Source organism: Cicer arietinum, chromosome 7 (assembly GCF_000331145.2).
Source record: "Cicer arietinum cultivar CDC Frontier isolate Library 1 chromosome 7, Cicar.CDCFrontier_v2.0, whole genome shotgun sequence".
Taxonomy (NCBI): domain Eukaryota; kingdom Viridiplantae; phylum Streptophyta; class Magnoliopsida; order Fabales; family Fabaceae; genus Cicer; species Cicer arietinum.
In genome coordinates this window covers 822,836-839,731 of record NC_021166.2, presented here as the reverse complement: position 1 = coordinate 839,731, position 16,896 = coordinate 822,836, and the positions used below count along the sequence as shown (strand labels likewise).

At 31.7% G+C, this 16,896-nt stretch overlaps 3 protein-coding genes across 3 annotated transcripts; 2 read left to right on the top strand and 1 right to left on the bottom strand.

The window, feature by feature from the left end:
• Nucleotides 1-789: 789 nt before the first annotated feature.
• LOC101513838 (uncharacterized) lies at nucleotides 790-2,750 on the bottom strand. Its single transcript, XM_004507588.4, has 2 exons — nucleotides 2,149-2,750; nucleotides 790-1,508 (listed from the first exon to the last, which is right to left on the bottom strand). The coding sequence occupies exons 1-2, from the start codon at nucleotides 2,555-2,557 to the stop codon at nucleotides 1,030-1,032; spliced, it is 888 nt and encodes a 295-aa protein (XP_004507645.1). The 5' UTR covers nucleotides 2,558-2,750; the 3' UTR covers nucleotides 790-1,029.
• Nucleotides 2,751-4,000: 1,250 nt separating this feature from the next.
• Nucleotides 4,001-7,531, top strand: LOC101512669 (2-C-methyl-D-erythritol 4-phosphate cytidylyltransferase, chloroplastic-like). The gene is made up of 8 exons (XM_073370902.1): nucleotides 4,001-4,087; nucleotides 4,765-4,845; nucleotides 4,946-5,001; nucleotides 5,575-5,639; nucleotides 5,739-5,851; nucleotides 6,840-6,967; nucleotides 7,244-7,334; nucleotides 7,436-7,531. The coding sequence occupies exons 1-8, from the start codon at nucleotides 4,001-4,003 to the stop codon at nucleotides 7,529-7,531; spliced, it is 717 nt and encodes a 238-aa protein (XP_073227003.1).
• Nucleotides 7,532-11,322: 3,791 nt separating this feature from the next.
• Nucleotides 11,323-15,795, top strand: LOC101512342 (alkaline ceramidase-like). The gene is made up of 3 exons (XM_004507582.4): nucleotides 11,323-11,563; nucleotides 12,243-12,568; nucleotides 15,045-15,795. Exons 2-3 carry the CDS (start codon nucleotides 12,315-12,317, stop codon nucleotides 15,556-15,558), a joined length of 768 nt encoding a protein of 255 aa, XP_004507639.1. The 5' UTR covers nucleotides 11,323-11,563; nucleotides 12,243-12,314; the 3' UTR covers nucleotides 15,559-15,795.
• Nucleotides 15,796-16,896: the final 1,101 nt, after the last annotated feature.

The following is a 16,896-nucleotide window of genomic DNA, read 5'->3' as shown; positions in this document are numbered from 1 at the left end:
AATAGGTTATTATTTAAAAGTGACAGATTGGTAATCTCCTCCTACTTAAAGAATGGAAGTGTCAATGAAAATTCAGCTCTAAAATGGGATGTGATTCAAGATTTCCCAAGGTGAAGCCCATGGATTACCTTTCTTGCACAAAGAGTATGATATGTATCTTGTGTATTAAGATACTAAATCTAGGAGCATGCTTTTGGATAATAAATTCGAACTTTTATTTGGCCGATTTTGGTTGGTCAAGTCCAAAGTACTTGTGTTGCAACAGATTTAGTAAGGAACATTTGGATATAGTATTCCTCTAGACTATGCACTAAAAGCAACTTTCAAGGGTGACACATTTACAGTTTAGTTGATGTAAAACTTTTCCAGTAAAAGAAAGGAAGAGACATAGACAAAAATAAGGTGTACTGTGTAAGGAGACACGAATTGTTTAGTCTTTTTTAATTAAAATACCAAACACTGCTTTCTTTTTAATTTTGTAAAGATCTATAGTTGTTTATTAGGTGTTGGATCCTCTGCAGCAAAAAAAATAAGGGTCAAAGTGGAGAAAAGATTGAGTAGAAATGAATGCATTTTCTGCAATGAGCAATTTTGATTAGTCATATTCTACAATCTGATTTAGCCTATGTTTAGGTATGCGTTGGCACATCTAGGAAGCGCATGTATCGTAAACGTGAAATTTCAAACACGTTGCTTGGTTGCATCGGCAAGTTGGAGACAGACAACATTTCAGCTCCTCTGCCAACCAACCAGATGGCTGTGCTACACCACTGCTCTGAATGTTTGAAGTCCCTATGAATTCATCGCCACTTATCATTTGCATTTGCAGAGATTTACATTAGGTATATCAATAACCAAATATCTATTTTGCAGTCATTTTCATTCAGTATTATAAAAAATGCTTCCAGTCATCCCTTACTCAAAAGACAAAATCACCCCATAAAAGCTTCTACGCTTGTGCTAAGGGGTTCAACATAATCACCCGGAAAAAAAAACTTATATGTACATGCTTCATCAATATGACTATAATTACATCCCAAAACCATCTGCATTAAATGCAGTTGTCAAATGGCCAACCTTAAAAGCAATTTTACTCCCATAATCATCCCTGCAACTGTATGATTTCAGGGGTAGTCTAGCATCAAATCCAATATTGGATTTTCTAATTGCAACCTCGTTAGTTGTTCTTCTATAGTGGCTAAACCACTTAGCTTGCATGTAGCTATTTCTTCTCCATGGAGGTACATGCAAATCCATGGTTTTCATAGAGTCCTTAATAGCACTGCACATCAACCTCACAACCCTTTTGAGCTCTTCAACTTTCCCAACAAATACTAAAGGGAAAACATCAAGTAAAGAGGTGTATTGATTTGTGGGACGAGCTATTTCGAATTCTGACATAAGGGATGTTCCAACAATGTATCTATTTCCACCATAATTCACATCGATGTACTCATAGTCACCCCCAGGAATTCTTTTATTTTTTTCCCACCTTGATTTGCAAAGCCCTGTGAACAAAAAGTACCCAGAAAAAAACATCAAAACAACATTCATAACTTTAATTGAAAAACAAATCTAAATATTTACTAAAAACTATATGAAAATCATTTTTGAAAGTGATTTTAAAAATGGAATCGTTTGTTATAGATTAAACAAAAACTGATTTTCACTTATGATTTTTATAAACATCTATTCATTTGTTATTTAATAATTTTTACATTTAATAATTTAGAAATTTTATATAATAAAAATTACATTTTATTCTTATGAGAAATTATTCAAAATAACTTTTCATTTTAAATAATTTTTAAAATTTTACTATCCAAAAAAATTACAGTAAAATTATGAAATACTTGAATAAATTTTACGAGAATCTATTCAAGCCAATTTCTCATTTTAAACTTTATTTATAAATTCTTTTTAAAAAAAGTTTTTTGAAAAAATAAAATACTTAAAAATTAATTTTAACAAAAGCTTAAACAAAGAGGGCTATTTACAAAAAAAAAAATGATTTTCAATATGATAAACTAACATAATAATTAATAACTTCCACTTTTTAATTTTTTTTCTTCATAAATATCATTTCTAAATTATTAAATGTAATTTCCTTTTATAATTTTTAAAAGAAACTCCTTATTAAATACTAACCAGCATCAAAACCTCTCTCCCGCAAGCGTGACACGAAGAGGCGTTTGAATCCAGGTTCAGATTTGTCTCCAGCAACAACTCCAAATGCAAGTTGAACCTCCCTTCTAATATTTTCTTTTGCATCATCCAAACTATAATTATTAGCAAAAATCTCTTCCAGTATCTCTCTCTTCTCTGAATAATCAAATTCACGATCATCGTTATCATTATCATCATGAACAACAACCACTGCATCATCTTCTTCTCTCTCCATAAACGATTTCACGAGATCTGATAAATCAGTTGAGCTCTCAGCCGAGTGCTCGCTTCCACTGCTTTCACACAGCCTCACACGCGCCACCTCATCACTCTCAAACGCCGCCGCTAGTACCCTATCAAACCTCACCGGAATCCTTCCAATTTCCAACATTATGATTCTTTTTTTTTTTCCTTTCAATTTCCTTCACTCTTTCTCAATGGCATGCAAATGATATAATGTAATAAATAAAGGATTAGTGGGTGGGGTTATGTCGATAAAATGGTGTTTGCATAAAATTAAATTATTATTATAGGAAAGGAAGGAAGAAAGAAAATGACAAGGAAATGGAGTAAGAATGATACGAGGGGAGCGGCGTCGTATTTATACATAAAATCTCAGATTCAACGGTGGAGATTCGTTCAGTTTATTGTAGCATGAATGTGGTCTATATTTCAACATTTTATGTTGAATAAAACTTCCAAAACCGTCCAGGTTCAATTTCTGATTACGTGTACCAAAAATCGGGCGTGGTTAAGTTAAACTGTTGAATTGAATGTAAACATAGTACTTTCATTCTTATCCTAATCTCATCCCCTCTAAAATAGTGCTCTTTCTTGCGTTAAATAAAAATTGATGTGTTTAATTTAAATTTTATTTTAAAAATATTTATTTTTGTAAATATAATATATTAAATATTTAGTTTAATTGTTATTTTGATCTTTTTATACTACTGATTCATAAAATTGATTCATCTATTTTAAAAATTAATAATTTTGATTTTTTTATTAAATTTTTAAACTAAACAATAACAATTTAAAATATTTTTTAATGACGTGATATATAATTTAATGATATAAAATTATTTAGATGCATTAAATATTTATGTTATTAATTAAATTAAAAATATAAAAAAAACTAATAAAATATAAACTTTTACGATGTTTTATTATAATTTCATATGTGTTAATCATTCTATGTCATATTATTTAAATTATTTTATATTATCATATTTTAATTAAAAAATCAAATGAAAAAATAAAAATTGTCGATTTTTAAAATATAATGATCAATTTCATAAATTAATCAAAATAGAGAAACTAATACTACAACTAAACCTAAATATTCATTTTAATTTTTTTTAAATAATTAAGTTAAAATATAATCAATAAAAGTTAATTTATTAACATATAATATAAATTAAATACAAATTTTTTTGATATTAAATTTTAATTAAATTACCTCTTATAAAAAAACAGAATAAATATATAATTATGTAACAATTTTCCTCATCAATTTTTTAATAAAGTTCCACCATTAAATTTATGCGTAAGATCATGCATACTAACTAAAAAAAAGGATGAATGAGATGCACGTGATCGGGTGTCGATTAGTTGTTAGTAATATTAAAAGCACAAAATGAGGATGATCCATCGTGCCACCATTTTAAGATACTCATGTAAGGCGAAGCTTCTGAATGATGGGGTGCCACGGCCTTCCCAAGAAAATTCAAAAAAAGAAAAAGAAAAATATATATATATAAAGATAAAATGACCAAAATACTCTTTTTAAAATTAAAAAATAACAAACACTCAGATCTCTAAAATAAAAAATAGTATGTTATCAAATCTCCCTTTTCAGAATTGCCACCTCACTCCCCCACTGGCCAGCGGCCACGCCGTCGGCTCCACCTCCAGCTCCTTCGTAAGCTTCGCGCGACGCTGCCGTTCCCGTTTTCCTTTCGCCGTTGAATAGCGTTCAACAGCAACAGGTTGCAGCGCAGTCCAGTCGCGCGGCTCGCGCCGTTCTCTCGTCTCTACTCCTTATTCCTCACTTCGTCTTCGTCAATACTTACTGATGTGAGTCGCTCATTGACTCACCGAGTTTGATTTGATTGGATTGCATGTCTCAATCTCATTATTTGAATACTCTCTTTGAGTTTGACAACTTGTTTCAATTGACAATAAATTGAGTTTGATTCTGTTTATGTTTTTGCATCATTCTGATTTGTGTCTGTGAGACGGTGAATGTGATTCTGTGAATTGGAGTGACTTTGGAATTTGAATGAGTTAAGGAGAATGGCAGTGATGTGATGATGATTAAGTTACAATTACAACAATTAACCAACTACCACCATTACAGTCAAGTCAACTTCTCTTTCTCAATTCTCTTCAATAATAACTTACTCACTCTTGTTGACTCTGTTCCGTAGTCAGGTCATAAAGTATGTTTGAACAAAAATGTATTATCTGTTCCAAAATCAAATTCGAGGCTCACATTTTGCTCTGCACTTGCCTCCCAAGTAAGTGCTTCCATTCAATTCGATTCCTTCCAATATCTTATACATACAGTTAGGTTGAAGTGCTTGTTTGTTTGAGCAGGAGCAGGAGTCTGAGTCTGTTGTGAAACAGAGAAGCGTCTCTGTTGTCCTGCTCGCTGGAGGGAAGGGCAAAAGGATGGGAGTCTGTTCTTTCTCTCTTTTATTATTTTCCTTTCAAATACACTTAAAACATCAATCAATTTCTTATTTATTTCGTTGTGTTTGTTTGTTTGTGTAAATAGGCTAACATGCCTAAGCAATATTTTCCTCTCTTGGGTCAACCCATTGCATTATATAGGTTGGTAATTATTTCCTTTCTCATAGTAACTGCGGCTCTATCTGTTAGAATCTTGGTAGGAAGTAAACCATCAAATACAGAAAATATTTAAATTAAAATTTAATTTTATATATATATATATAGAATGAGAAAAAGATACAAAATGAATACATTATATGCACTATCTAACTTTTACATTTAACTCTAACTAACATTTATGTCGAATACTATCCATTTCCAACTTCCACAAAGGAAGCATATGCCATCACTCATTTCCAACTCTAACTAACAATTATTTGGTTCATATCTTCACTCACTTTATGTGCTTTCCATGTGTTTCATTTCTTTCCAATATAATTAGAGGAGGATATGTCAATCCTTTGCAGTTTCTACACTTTTTCTCAAGTTTGCAAAAATTAAAATTGGGAATTTTCTGCAAGCTTTTTTTTTAGTTTGTTTTAGTTTCAAATTGTTTATCCCTTTAACAATCATGGCTCCTTATATTATTATAAATTGCCTTTTTTTTACAGGTTGTTGATTCTACTATTTAGTTAACCTGCCTACTTAGGTTTCTTATGTATATTCTGTTTTAAGGTCCTATGGATTGTTGAACGGAGCTGCTGTTCTTGGTGTTCCCTTTAATGACTACAATCAAAGAGGTATTCGTTAGTTGTTTGCTCGTGCTTTTCTTACGATTGTTGTAAGTGGTTGATGAATTTTCTTTATCTATAAACATAAACACAAGAAACAAACAAAAGAGGAGAGAACTCCTTACCATCTTCAAGAAATAGGTGATGAATCCAGTGAATATAAAATCCTTCAAAAACTTCCTTTGATAACCCTAAAATCTGATAGTCTCCTTGCCCTTGAGGTGTGCTGGACACTCCCTCTAAAAAAAAATGCAGAAAAGTGATATTTATAGCACTAAATGACATTTAGGATTTTTTTTGGGTGCCTAGTGTTAGATATAGCAAGAGTGATGCAAACCTAAATTACAAAAGCACTTTAGGGCAGAAAAACAGGATATTAAAGTGTATAATTTCTGAAAATTAATGGAAAATACAATAGGATGAAGTTCCTACTGTCCACAGAGATAAGCTCCTACACTGGCATGATGCCTACTGTCCATAACAAACTCCAACTGTCCAAGATACCCCTCAATCTCCCTCGCGACAAAATATAAAAAATTCATCACACATAATCCACCACTCTCTCTCTCCTACATCAGCATTCTTTCTCTTCTCTTACCCCAAAGTGCATAGGCATTGAAAATTTAGTGCCTAGGCACTGAAGTGGGACAGGTGGGTTCATCTTTTTTACAATAGCCCTCCAAAAGTCTGGCTTTGATCTGTAGCCAATTCTTTGCAAATTTTCTTGCCACAACGATAAGAGACAGTAAGGAATCATATCAAGGTGCACTTCAATGACGAAACAAATCAAACTAAAAAAAACCCCAAAATACTAATAAACACTAAATTATTCTAAACTAAAATCTAAACCTGTTACTTTCTTTGGAAATTAACACTCAAGCAACTGATTTTAGGGAAAGTAGTCATTTTCTTGACTTTAAACCATGTATTTTTGCACCACTAACATCCTTCTAAAATAATTTTGATGCAAGTTTTTAATCTTAGTTGTATTTTTGTTTGTTCATACTTGATTAAGTATTAATACCTATGAACATAGTTGTGCATACCAGAATGTCTTTTAATTCAGAATGAAATTTTCATTTTGTGTTTGGATGTATATATGCGTGTAATTTAATCCTTTTCCCTTTATGGACTTGTATATAATGATATTCGGTAACTAATCTTTCTGCAGGCAAACATTGAATCGTTTGTGGTTTGATCACTGGACAGAAAAACGTTATGGGAGATGCAGACCCCACAGGTCAAGCTGCAATACATGACAATGCTTACAGTGCTTATCCATTTTTGCAGGTTATCAAACCCAAGTTGCTGAGGGAAGGCCTTGAGCTTGTAAACAGGTAGTTTCTTGTTCTTATGCCTAATTTAATTGCAAAGTATCCTATTCTACAGTTATTTATAAATCTTAAGAATTAAAAACACACTGTCCCCCCTCTATTAACAAAGAGCTATACAGATACATACTGGACAGCCGGGTGAGTCACCCTCACCCATGATAAAATCAGAATATGCGATAACAAGTTTAGAGATTTTGGTTTTGTTATCCGCAACAATGTTGAGAAGATATGTTGCCTTTCAGAAACTAACAGGTATTTTATGTGCAACCTTCTTCACAGAGAAGGTCTGGAAGTTGCCAATGATGTGTCCATTGTGGAGCACCTAAAACATCCTATTTATATCACTGAAGGATCTTATACCAACATCAAGGTACTCAACAATATTCTCTCTTGGATACTTGATGGTTAGCCATTAATTTATTTATTCTATATAACTACACAAAGCTTTAAATCTGTAACTTATATCATTAGGTAGTGGATGATGCGTTAGTACTGCCACCATATGGCTGGAACCCACTTGACCTGACTAAGCACGTCAGAAAAAGCATCTGGGCTTATGAGAATTGATAAATACTCACTGAATTAGTGCCCGACTAAGTTATTTATCCTAATTTCCCTCTTGATGCTTGAAAATTTTGCACTTTTTAGCTTCAGCATAAGATATCTTGTGTTGGACCCATTAAGTAGAATTATGGCTCTGTTTAGTCTAGTTAAAACCAGGTGAATTTTTGTATTACTTATATTTCAAATTTGATTTGTTTGTTGTTATCAATTTATTTTGTCAATATATTAAGTTTCCTAAATTATTTGTCGCAGTAAAAGCATCTTAAATCATGTATATTCAAAAAGAATTTTCTACAAAAGTTAGGTTTGGTTTAAAAAATAAATTCACTAGTATAACAATGATCTTGGATTTTATTTTGTACATGTTTTGACTTAATCTATCACTAGCACTGAAGTGTTTTTTTAGAACACTGGCACTGAAGCATGTAGTGCCCCTTGATACAAAATATATAAACTCTTTGGGATGTTTTGCAGGTGACTACACCTGATGATTTATTACTGGCCGAGAGAATATTGAATATAAATTCTGGGGAAAGTTCTTAATAAAGTTTTTCCAATCTCACAGTTGAAGGGGAATCATTGTTAAACATTTTTTCTTCAATAGATTATTACTTTTTGACCTGCAACATGGTGTCAGGCAGTTCAGGAAACTGTATACAAGTTTTTTAGTTAACTTTGTGTAACTTATTGAGATTTGTGTAAAAAACATATGGCCCTTGCTTAAACCAAGGGAAGTGTTTCCGCATGGTAGGAGAAACCTACTTTCATTACCAGAGCCGCATGCAATTGGATGGTAAAAAATCTTTAACCAAGTTTGACAAACATAATAAAGGTCTCGATTTTCAAATGTTTTAAAGGATAGTCATGTATCTTTAACACCTGATAGTCATGTATCTTCATTTTCTGATTGAATATTCAATAAAATTCATGTATTTTTTTATTTATTTCTAATAATAGTTTTAGTTATGATTGATTGATAACTTAAACTTGTTATAATTTTTTATACTCAATCAAATCACGAAACCAAGGTAAAATACCTAAGGCCCAGTTTTCTTTGAAAACATTTTATCTATTTTTTAAAATTTGTGACAGTTTTACTTGTCAAGAGATAAAAGATTTTTCGGTAAAAAAGAAAAAATAAATAAAGATAAAAGATTTTTAAGACAAACAACTGTGTATATTTTTAGAAAAAGTGAAAATGTCAAAAGAATTATTTTTAACTAGCATGGTTCACTTCACGTGTCTCACTTATGTTATTAACAATTTAAAATGACACATTTTATAAAATGAAATGCTTAAACAAAGTAAGCAAATCCTATGGTTGGAGATGAATGGAGGATGAAAATAGGAAGTGAGATTACAGTATTTTGCTTTTAAATTTTAAATTTTACTAGTTTTGATTTACTTTTTTTTTTTAAGTGACCGAAGTCAAATCTCTTTTTTTTAAATCTCTCTTTTTTAAGTTAATTTACTCTTTTCTAAAGGGAGGAAAGTCAAATTTCTCTTTTCTAAACTAATTTTAGCCTCCACCAAAAGTAGAGAGATTTGGAAGAGAGAGAATATTGGTTTAAATTTAGACTTTAATATGTTTATGTGTAAGTTGATCTTAAATATTATAAAGGTGAAAAATAATTTTTGACTTTAATTCCATTAAAATTTATCTACTTTTTCCCTTAAGCTGGACATAATATTTTAAAATTTCTTTGCTCCTCTCTCATTTATTACTCTTCTGCAATAAATTATCCTTTCTCTCTTTTGTTGACCTAAACATATCTTAAATAAAGAGGTTGAATCATAAAAAGACAACAATCAAAATTAAATTATTGAACAAAAAAATATTAAATCAAGTGAATGAATATCAATTATACTATTAGCTATAAAGCTCTAAAGAAATTAGATGTAAAATTTATCAATACATAGATAGACACTTGTCACATTTTAAGCAATATCACATGACCAGAGTTACAAGTCACTACTGAATTTTAACTCACTCAAATTCAAAAAAAAAAACAAAAGTCACAAAACAAAGTTATTAAACTCAAATGGACAAAGTCAGTAAGTCATTCATCACTTTATCTTTGTAAACTCATCCAAATTCCAAAATCACTGTAATTCACAAAATCACATTCACTCTCTAATAGACACAAATCAAAATGATGCAAAAACATAATCATATTCAAACTCAATTTATTACCAATTGAAATAAGTTATCAAACTCAAAAAGAGTATCAAAATCATGAGATTGAGACATGCAAATCAATCAAATCAAACTCAATAAGTCAATAAGTGACTCACATCAATGGGAATGGAGATGGTCGGATGGGGCGCCAAGCGAGGATAGAGACATCTAAGTAGAGTATTGACAAAGAGGAAGTGAGGACTTAGGCGTAGAGACGAGAGAACGACGCAAGTCGCGCAACATGACTGCGTTGTAGCCTATGGTTGTTGAGCGTGGTTCGACGACGAGAGGAAAACGTGAATGGCAGCGTCGCGCGAAGCTTATGAAGGAGCTGAAGGTGGAGGCGATCGAGAGACCAGGGACTGACGACACTGACACTGTGAGAGAGATTTGAGAAGATACTATTTTTTATTTTAGAGTTTTGAGAATATTTGTTATTTTCTAATTTCAATAAGAGTATTTTGGTCATTTTATCTCTCTCTTTATGTATATATCTTTTTTTCTTTTGAGGTGGTCGTGTCCCCTCGTCATGCAGAAATTTAACTACTACTCATTTGAACGATATATTTTTCGTTTATGTTCGAGTTAATTTTGTTTCATACTAGTACAAATATTTAATTCACATGACTTATATTAATTATAATAAATATGTTTTTTTTTTTGTATGGTAGGTGGAGGGAAATCCAACATTCGTTAGAGGAGGGGTAAATGCTCAATTTTTAAATTCGACCGAATTAGAAAGATGTTAGTTTTTTGCAGGGAGTTGGAGTGGGTGTTGAGAGATTACCCATCAAAACAAAAAATTTACGCAAACAGCTAAAATTTTACCCATATTATTATATGAGATATGAGTCAACTTCTTATCAATTCTTTCAGTTTAGGGCCATTTGGTATACATGATAAGAGATATGATATATGTATCAATTTCGTGTTTGACGAATCATCAAGATATGATAAATTATTCAAAAACTCTATTTTATCATTCAGGATCCACAATATACTTTGACACCATATTTCAACTCAAAATCTTAAGGTAATTGATATATAACCACCTCTTTTATATATCTAATATTTTTTGTCCACAAGTGTGAGTCACTCAAACTACTAGACTTGATCCACACTAGGATTATTATTATTATTATTATTATTTTAAATAAAAATATTATTTTTACTATTATTTTAAATTGAATATTTTATGTTAAATAATTAATTTACCAATGTATTCTATAATATATTTAAACATACTAGTTTACCATGATTTTTTATATATTTAAATATATTATTATAAAATAGAATAAAAATATATACAATATGAAGTTAAATTATCTAAAATATAATATTAGATCTCATAATAATCATGATTTCTTTATTCTATTAACTCATTAATTTATCTAAGATAATTTAAATCACTTGTTAGAAAATGTCAATGAAAAAAATGCTAACTATACTAACATGTATATATAAAAATAATTTAGTATATGTTTAGTTTTTCTCCCCTAATCTTGATGAACAAATAGGTCCATGTTATTTTTTTACAGAAAAAACTATATAGTATTGAAGTAATTGATTTTAGAGTATTTTTGATATATAGCAAGTAAAGCGAGTTACCTTCTTCGAAAAAAGTGTAAAGTCACTTGCCTTCAATAGCATAATCGAATCGATAGGGTTTCTCTCTCTCACAAAGGGTTGTTTCATTCTTTGTGGGTTGTGGCTCATGGAATTTTGAGATTTCACACATCGATTATTATTTTAATATATTTTATTATATTAAAATAATAATTAATATTCTTCTTCAGGCCATTGTTTCTTCTCTGCTCAGTACTGGTTGCTTTACCTCCCAACCCATCACGTTTGAGGTATCATTTACTGTTACTTATTCTTCTTCTTATTCTCCAATTTATTCGATTCGCTTCTTCTTTTACGAAACCTAGCACTTCCCCTTTTTCAATTACTCTGATCGCCGCCGATTACCGGTAAACGGCATTATTATTGAATCAATGTACTTCAGAGCTTTCTTCTCATTTATGGAAATTACTAATTATTTCAAACATTGTGGGTCCATTTTAATTTCATCACTTTCATATTTCCTTTGTTTTGTTCCCCTTTTGGAATTAATATATGATGATCTAGTATAAGCATAGTCACGTGTGCATGTTTTATCACAACAGATAGTGATCCAAATGAAGCAGAAAGACTCTTGTAGGTTTTTTATACTGGTATTCTGAAATACTACATTGTTATAGCATCCATGTTTACTCTTTGAACTAATTTTACTTGTTGTTTTGACTTAATGCCTATAAAATAGGGATACTAACACCAGACACCACACTCACATTGACACCATAATACTATGAGAAAATGAATTAATTGAATGTTATCAATGTGTTGGTGTTGGTACACTGGGACACGCCTTCAATCATAGGTGTCATAGCTTAATGCATTTATCATGCTCTCCTTGTGATGAAACCTGTGATCTAATATTATGTTAATTGGTTCAAATTAGTGTCACTGATTGTATTTTGGCTTGGCTTGCAGGCTCTTTTTGTGCCCTTTTGAATTCTGCAGCCCTGAAATATAGATAAAAAGTTCATTAGGCTGTAGAGGAGAATGGCAGAGACCATTTCTAGCTTCTGGGGTCCAGTTACATCCACCAAAGAGTGTTGTGAACAAAATTATGCACATTCGACTTATATTGCAGAGCTTTATAACACCATATCCAACATTCCGACGATTGTTTTGGCTCTGATTGGTCTTATTAATGCTTTAAGGCAGCGGTTTGAGAAAAGATTCAGTGTTCTTCATTTATCAAACATGACACTTGCCATTGGGAGCATGTTGTACCATGCCACACTGCAACGTGTGTAAGTATTGGTCTCCATCTTTTTCTGTGGAAATTTATGTTTGCTTGTCTGATTGATTATTTCCAGTTTGTTTGCATGATAGAGAACGAGGTTTGCTTTAATAAAAAGTTTGGTACATAACTGAAGAATTCAGATTTAAGGTGTTTGCAAGGGAAATGTTACTGTACTCTCGCCACATGTTGTCATGAGGAAATATTGAACCAGAAATATGAAATGATTTTTTTTAATCACCATTAACAATTTAATTTGGTCATACGATCAACAACTTTTCATATTCATATGGTTCAGTTGATATTCATATTGACGACAATTAGCATTACTTGCTCTAACATAGCAAAGATCACATTATATGTATTCCATGTCACTCATGCAATTAGTTTATCTGTATTCTATACTACTATAATGGAAACATGAACAACCCAGTCTTATCAATAGTGAATGGCAGAAAGCCAAATAATTTCCATACACATGGTGATGCTGGGGCCTATGTATGAGCTATTGGTAGAGAAGTACCGGCACATGCGAGGAGTGTACTAAAAACACTGCTGAAGTTATTTTAGTTCAAGGGGAGGAGAGGGATCTTAAATGGTTTATAAGTTATTTTGGTCCCCTTCTCTCCCCTCCAAATCCTCCCAAAATGGAGGGAGAGCAAAAATAGGTCTAGCAGGGATTTTACTCCCCTCCCTTCTTAAAAATTGAATCAAACGCACATTTTTTAGAAGTATGGTGGACATGGAGTTCGTTCAGTTTGCATAGATTATTCAAGTGTGTTGGTCATTGCAAACTCTAAGGAGCATGAGTCATCTGTGAGATTATAAAATGCTATAACTTATCTGTATTAGTATAAAAGTTCAAAGAACAAATTGTAATGTAAAATGCAGTTCAGAGTTTCCAAGTGTTTGTGAAGTGTCCATGGCTTCTTGTTTTTTTGTGACCATCCATTTAACATGTAGAGAGATAAAAGAGGAAGTGGGGTACCGAGACATGAAAATGGAACTAATTAATCAAAAGATGTCCACTCATGCTGTTGAGTCTAGTCATTATAACAGAAGCCACTAATGCATTTAAATTAGCTGGCTAATTTTATAATTTTATCGCTAATTTTCCGTCATATTTCCGTGTTTCCTTATGTGGATGATTTTTTTTCCATTTTTTTTAATCTTTGCCGCTTGGACAAATATAAACTTTCTAATGTGGTTTTGCACTTCAGCATTGAATATGAAGTTGTGGCTACTACCCACAACCTATAATTATTTGAGTTTTGAACCATTTTGGTACCAGTGAGCTAGTTGCCATTGCTGAGATTGTGAGCTTGCTTGATATGCTTAGAGTGCTCAATTATGGGACAATAGGATGAATATATAGTTTCTTAATTCATTTCAGATACAAAAAGGGTTAGAAGTTTATATGACAGGGACTTAGGTATTATGGGGTGTCCTAGTCCCACATCGAGTAGTACGAGATGTTTGGTGGAGTATTTAAGTGGCTTGGCTTTCAAAGTGCTTTGATACTTACCAATTGGTATCATAGCTGGTTATTGGGGTCTCTTTCAGAAAGGGATATCTACGACGGCCTAAACATAAAAACCTAGTAAAGCGTCATAAAGTATAGTCGTCAGCTCTTGTTGGTGGTGCTACACTATGATAGGGACTTGGCTATTATGGGTGTCCAAGTCCTACATCAAGTAGAGTATGCTCAGAGGAGTATTTATGTTGCTTGGTTCTTCCCCTTAATAGCTAGCTTTTAAGGGAGGGTTCTAGAAATACTTGGATACTTATCATTATAACAGGATCCTAACCAAGTTTATGAGCCCATTATAACAGGATCTTGATCAAGTTCTTGAGCTCCCGCTTAGTAATAAATTGAATGAGTGTACGTGTACTTTATTTTATGGTGTGATGAGTACGTATTGTATTTGTGTGGCTGAAATTACTTGTCTTGAAATTATTCACGGGCAGCTTAGTCTTTGAATTTATTCATGTATTCAAGGTGGTTCTTAAATTTACAAAACCATATCATGTAAGTCATTATTTGGGACTACAGAGAGAAACAAATAAGAAGGATTAAAATGATATGATGTTATAAATTAGGTGCTAACTAATGCAGTTGAATAAATTATGTAACCAGATGGATAATAATTGAGGGGATACTAGTGTGTTTGGTTTTGTGTTTGAAATAGCCAAACCATAGTTTGGGCAAAACCTTTAAGAGTGTGTTTGGTTTGGGTTCGGCTTAGGCTTTTTGAACAGAAAACAAAACACACTGATTTGCCTATATATTCACCAAGAAGAATTATACCGTTGCTTTTGAATGCGTGCGCGTTCCTTAAAACTTAATCTTAGGCTACATTTTTCTTATGTTGAACAAGGACTAATAAGGTTGGATAGGTTGAATTATTTTGTTTGTTCATTGATTATTTAATACCTGTTATCTTTGGACTACTATTCACTGTTCAGATGTTGGTTTTAATTTATAGGCAACAGCAAGGGGATGAAACTCCAATGGTATGGGAGGTGCTTCTGTACATGTACATCCTCCACTCTCCAGACTGGCATTATCGCAGTACAATGCCCATCTTCCTATTTGTGTATGGTGCTGGATTTGCAATTGCCCATTCAGTGTTCCGTTTTGGTATTGGCTTCAAAGTGCATTATATTGTTCTATGTCTGCTCTGCACTCCAAGAATGTACAAGTATTACATTTACACTCAAGATGTTTTAGCCAAGCGGCTAGCTAAGCTATTTCTAGGTACTCTTTTACTAGGCAGTTTGTTTGGGTTTTGCGATCGAGTTTTCTGCGAGGAGATATCCCGCTGGCCTATTAACCCTCAAGGTCATGCTTTGTGGCATGTCTTCATGGGTTTCAATTCCTACTTTGCAAACACATTTTTGATGTTTTGCCGTGCACAACAGCGTGGGTGGTCTCCAAAAGTTGTTTATTTAATGGGTGTTTTACCTTATGTGAAGATTGAGAAACCAAAAAGCCAGTGAACAATTTGGGAAAAGAAGGAAGCTTCTTTGCCGTGATACATTCTAGATAGACAAGTTGTTGACAAAATTATTTAATGGGTGTCTTTCTTTACTTTACTTCTTTTTCACTTTGTGGTTTTTGATTGGCTTAAAAATGATGATGAATATTTGCATATTTTGTTGTAGAAGTAGGACATGTACATATTTATGCCGTCGAACCTTAGCTCAAAATGGCAACCGTGAACATAATTTTGCTTACTGGTTTTTGTTAGGCTCCTGGTTGAATTAATCCTCACACTCTAACTATAATGCCTGTTTTAACCTTAGCAGGTTCAATTTTTAGTATATTAATTCCTTGTAATTTAAAAGCATATAGTTTAGCTGTTGTCGTTATTAACACGTTACTCATCTTGATAAACCAACCCATTGCATGTGCTATCCATGAACTCGCCTTCACTCCACTGTGTAGTTTAGAATTCATAGTCATCCATTACAATTCGCTGAAATGAAATATCTATACACCACCGTGCACGCTCATGGGATTGACCTCACACGCTATGGATTCAATCTTGTAACTTTCAACTTTTGATAAAAGATTCACTGGATCCTTTGCAAATTTTACCAATGCATAAAATACTTTAAAATCTTAAAAATTTGTGTTATGAATCAATAAAATTTAAAGAGTTAAGAGTATGTTTAGATGAGAAATTTTACGAGTGAATTTCAGTTTTTTAAGGTAATTTAAATTCTTCACTATAAATTACTTAATTTGGAGAATTTCCTTAATTAAGGTATTTTATGAAATATTTTATTAAAACTAAATTTATGAAATTTCAAATATCACATAAAAACTAAAATTTAGGATTCATTCTTTATCTTAAAACGATAGTATGAATTTTAAAATAGTCTCTATACTTTTTTAAAATTTTAAAATTGGAAATGGTCCCTATATATTTTATATTTGCATTAATCGTATAAATTTCAAAATATTTTCTAATAGGTCTGTAATTTTAAAATTTTGCAGATTGGTCGCTACGAATTTTCAAATTGATCCTTTAATTTGTTCAAAATTTAAAATTATCCAAATTTTGAAAAATTTATTTTGCACAACTCTTCTTCTGTTATTTACATTTTTACCTCAATTTTTAAAATTTATAAAAAGACTCAACTTTAAATAAACAAATACTTTATCCAAACAAAATTATTAATAAATGATGAAAATTTCATGGAAACATTTGAATAATTTAAAAATCTTAATTTTCTATAATTAATAATTAATATTTAATATTTTTTAATTAAGATAAAATTATAGATACAAATGCTACTTGAAATAGCATTAAAAAAAAATAAGCTCACAAA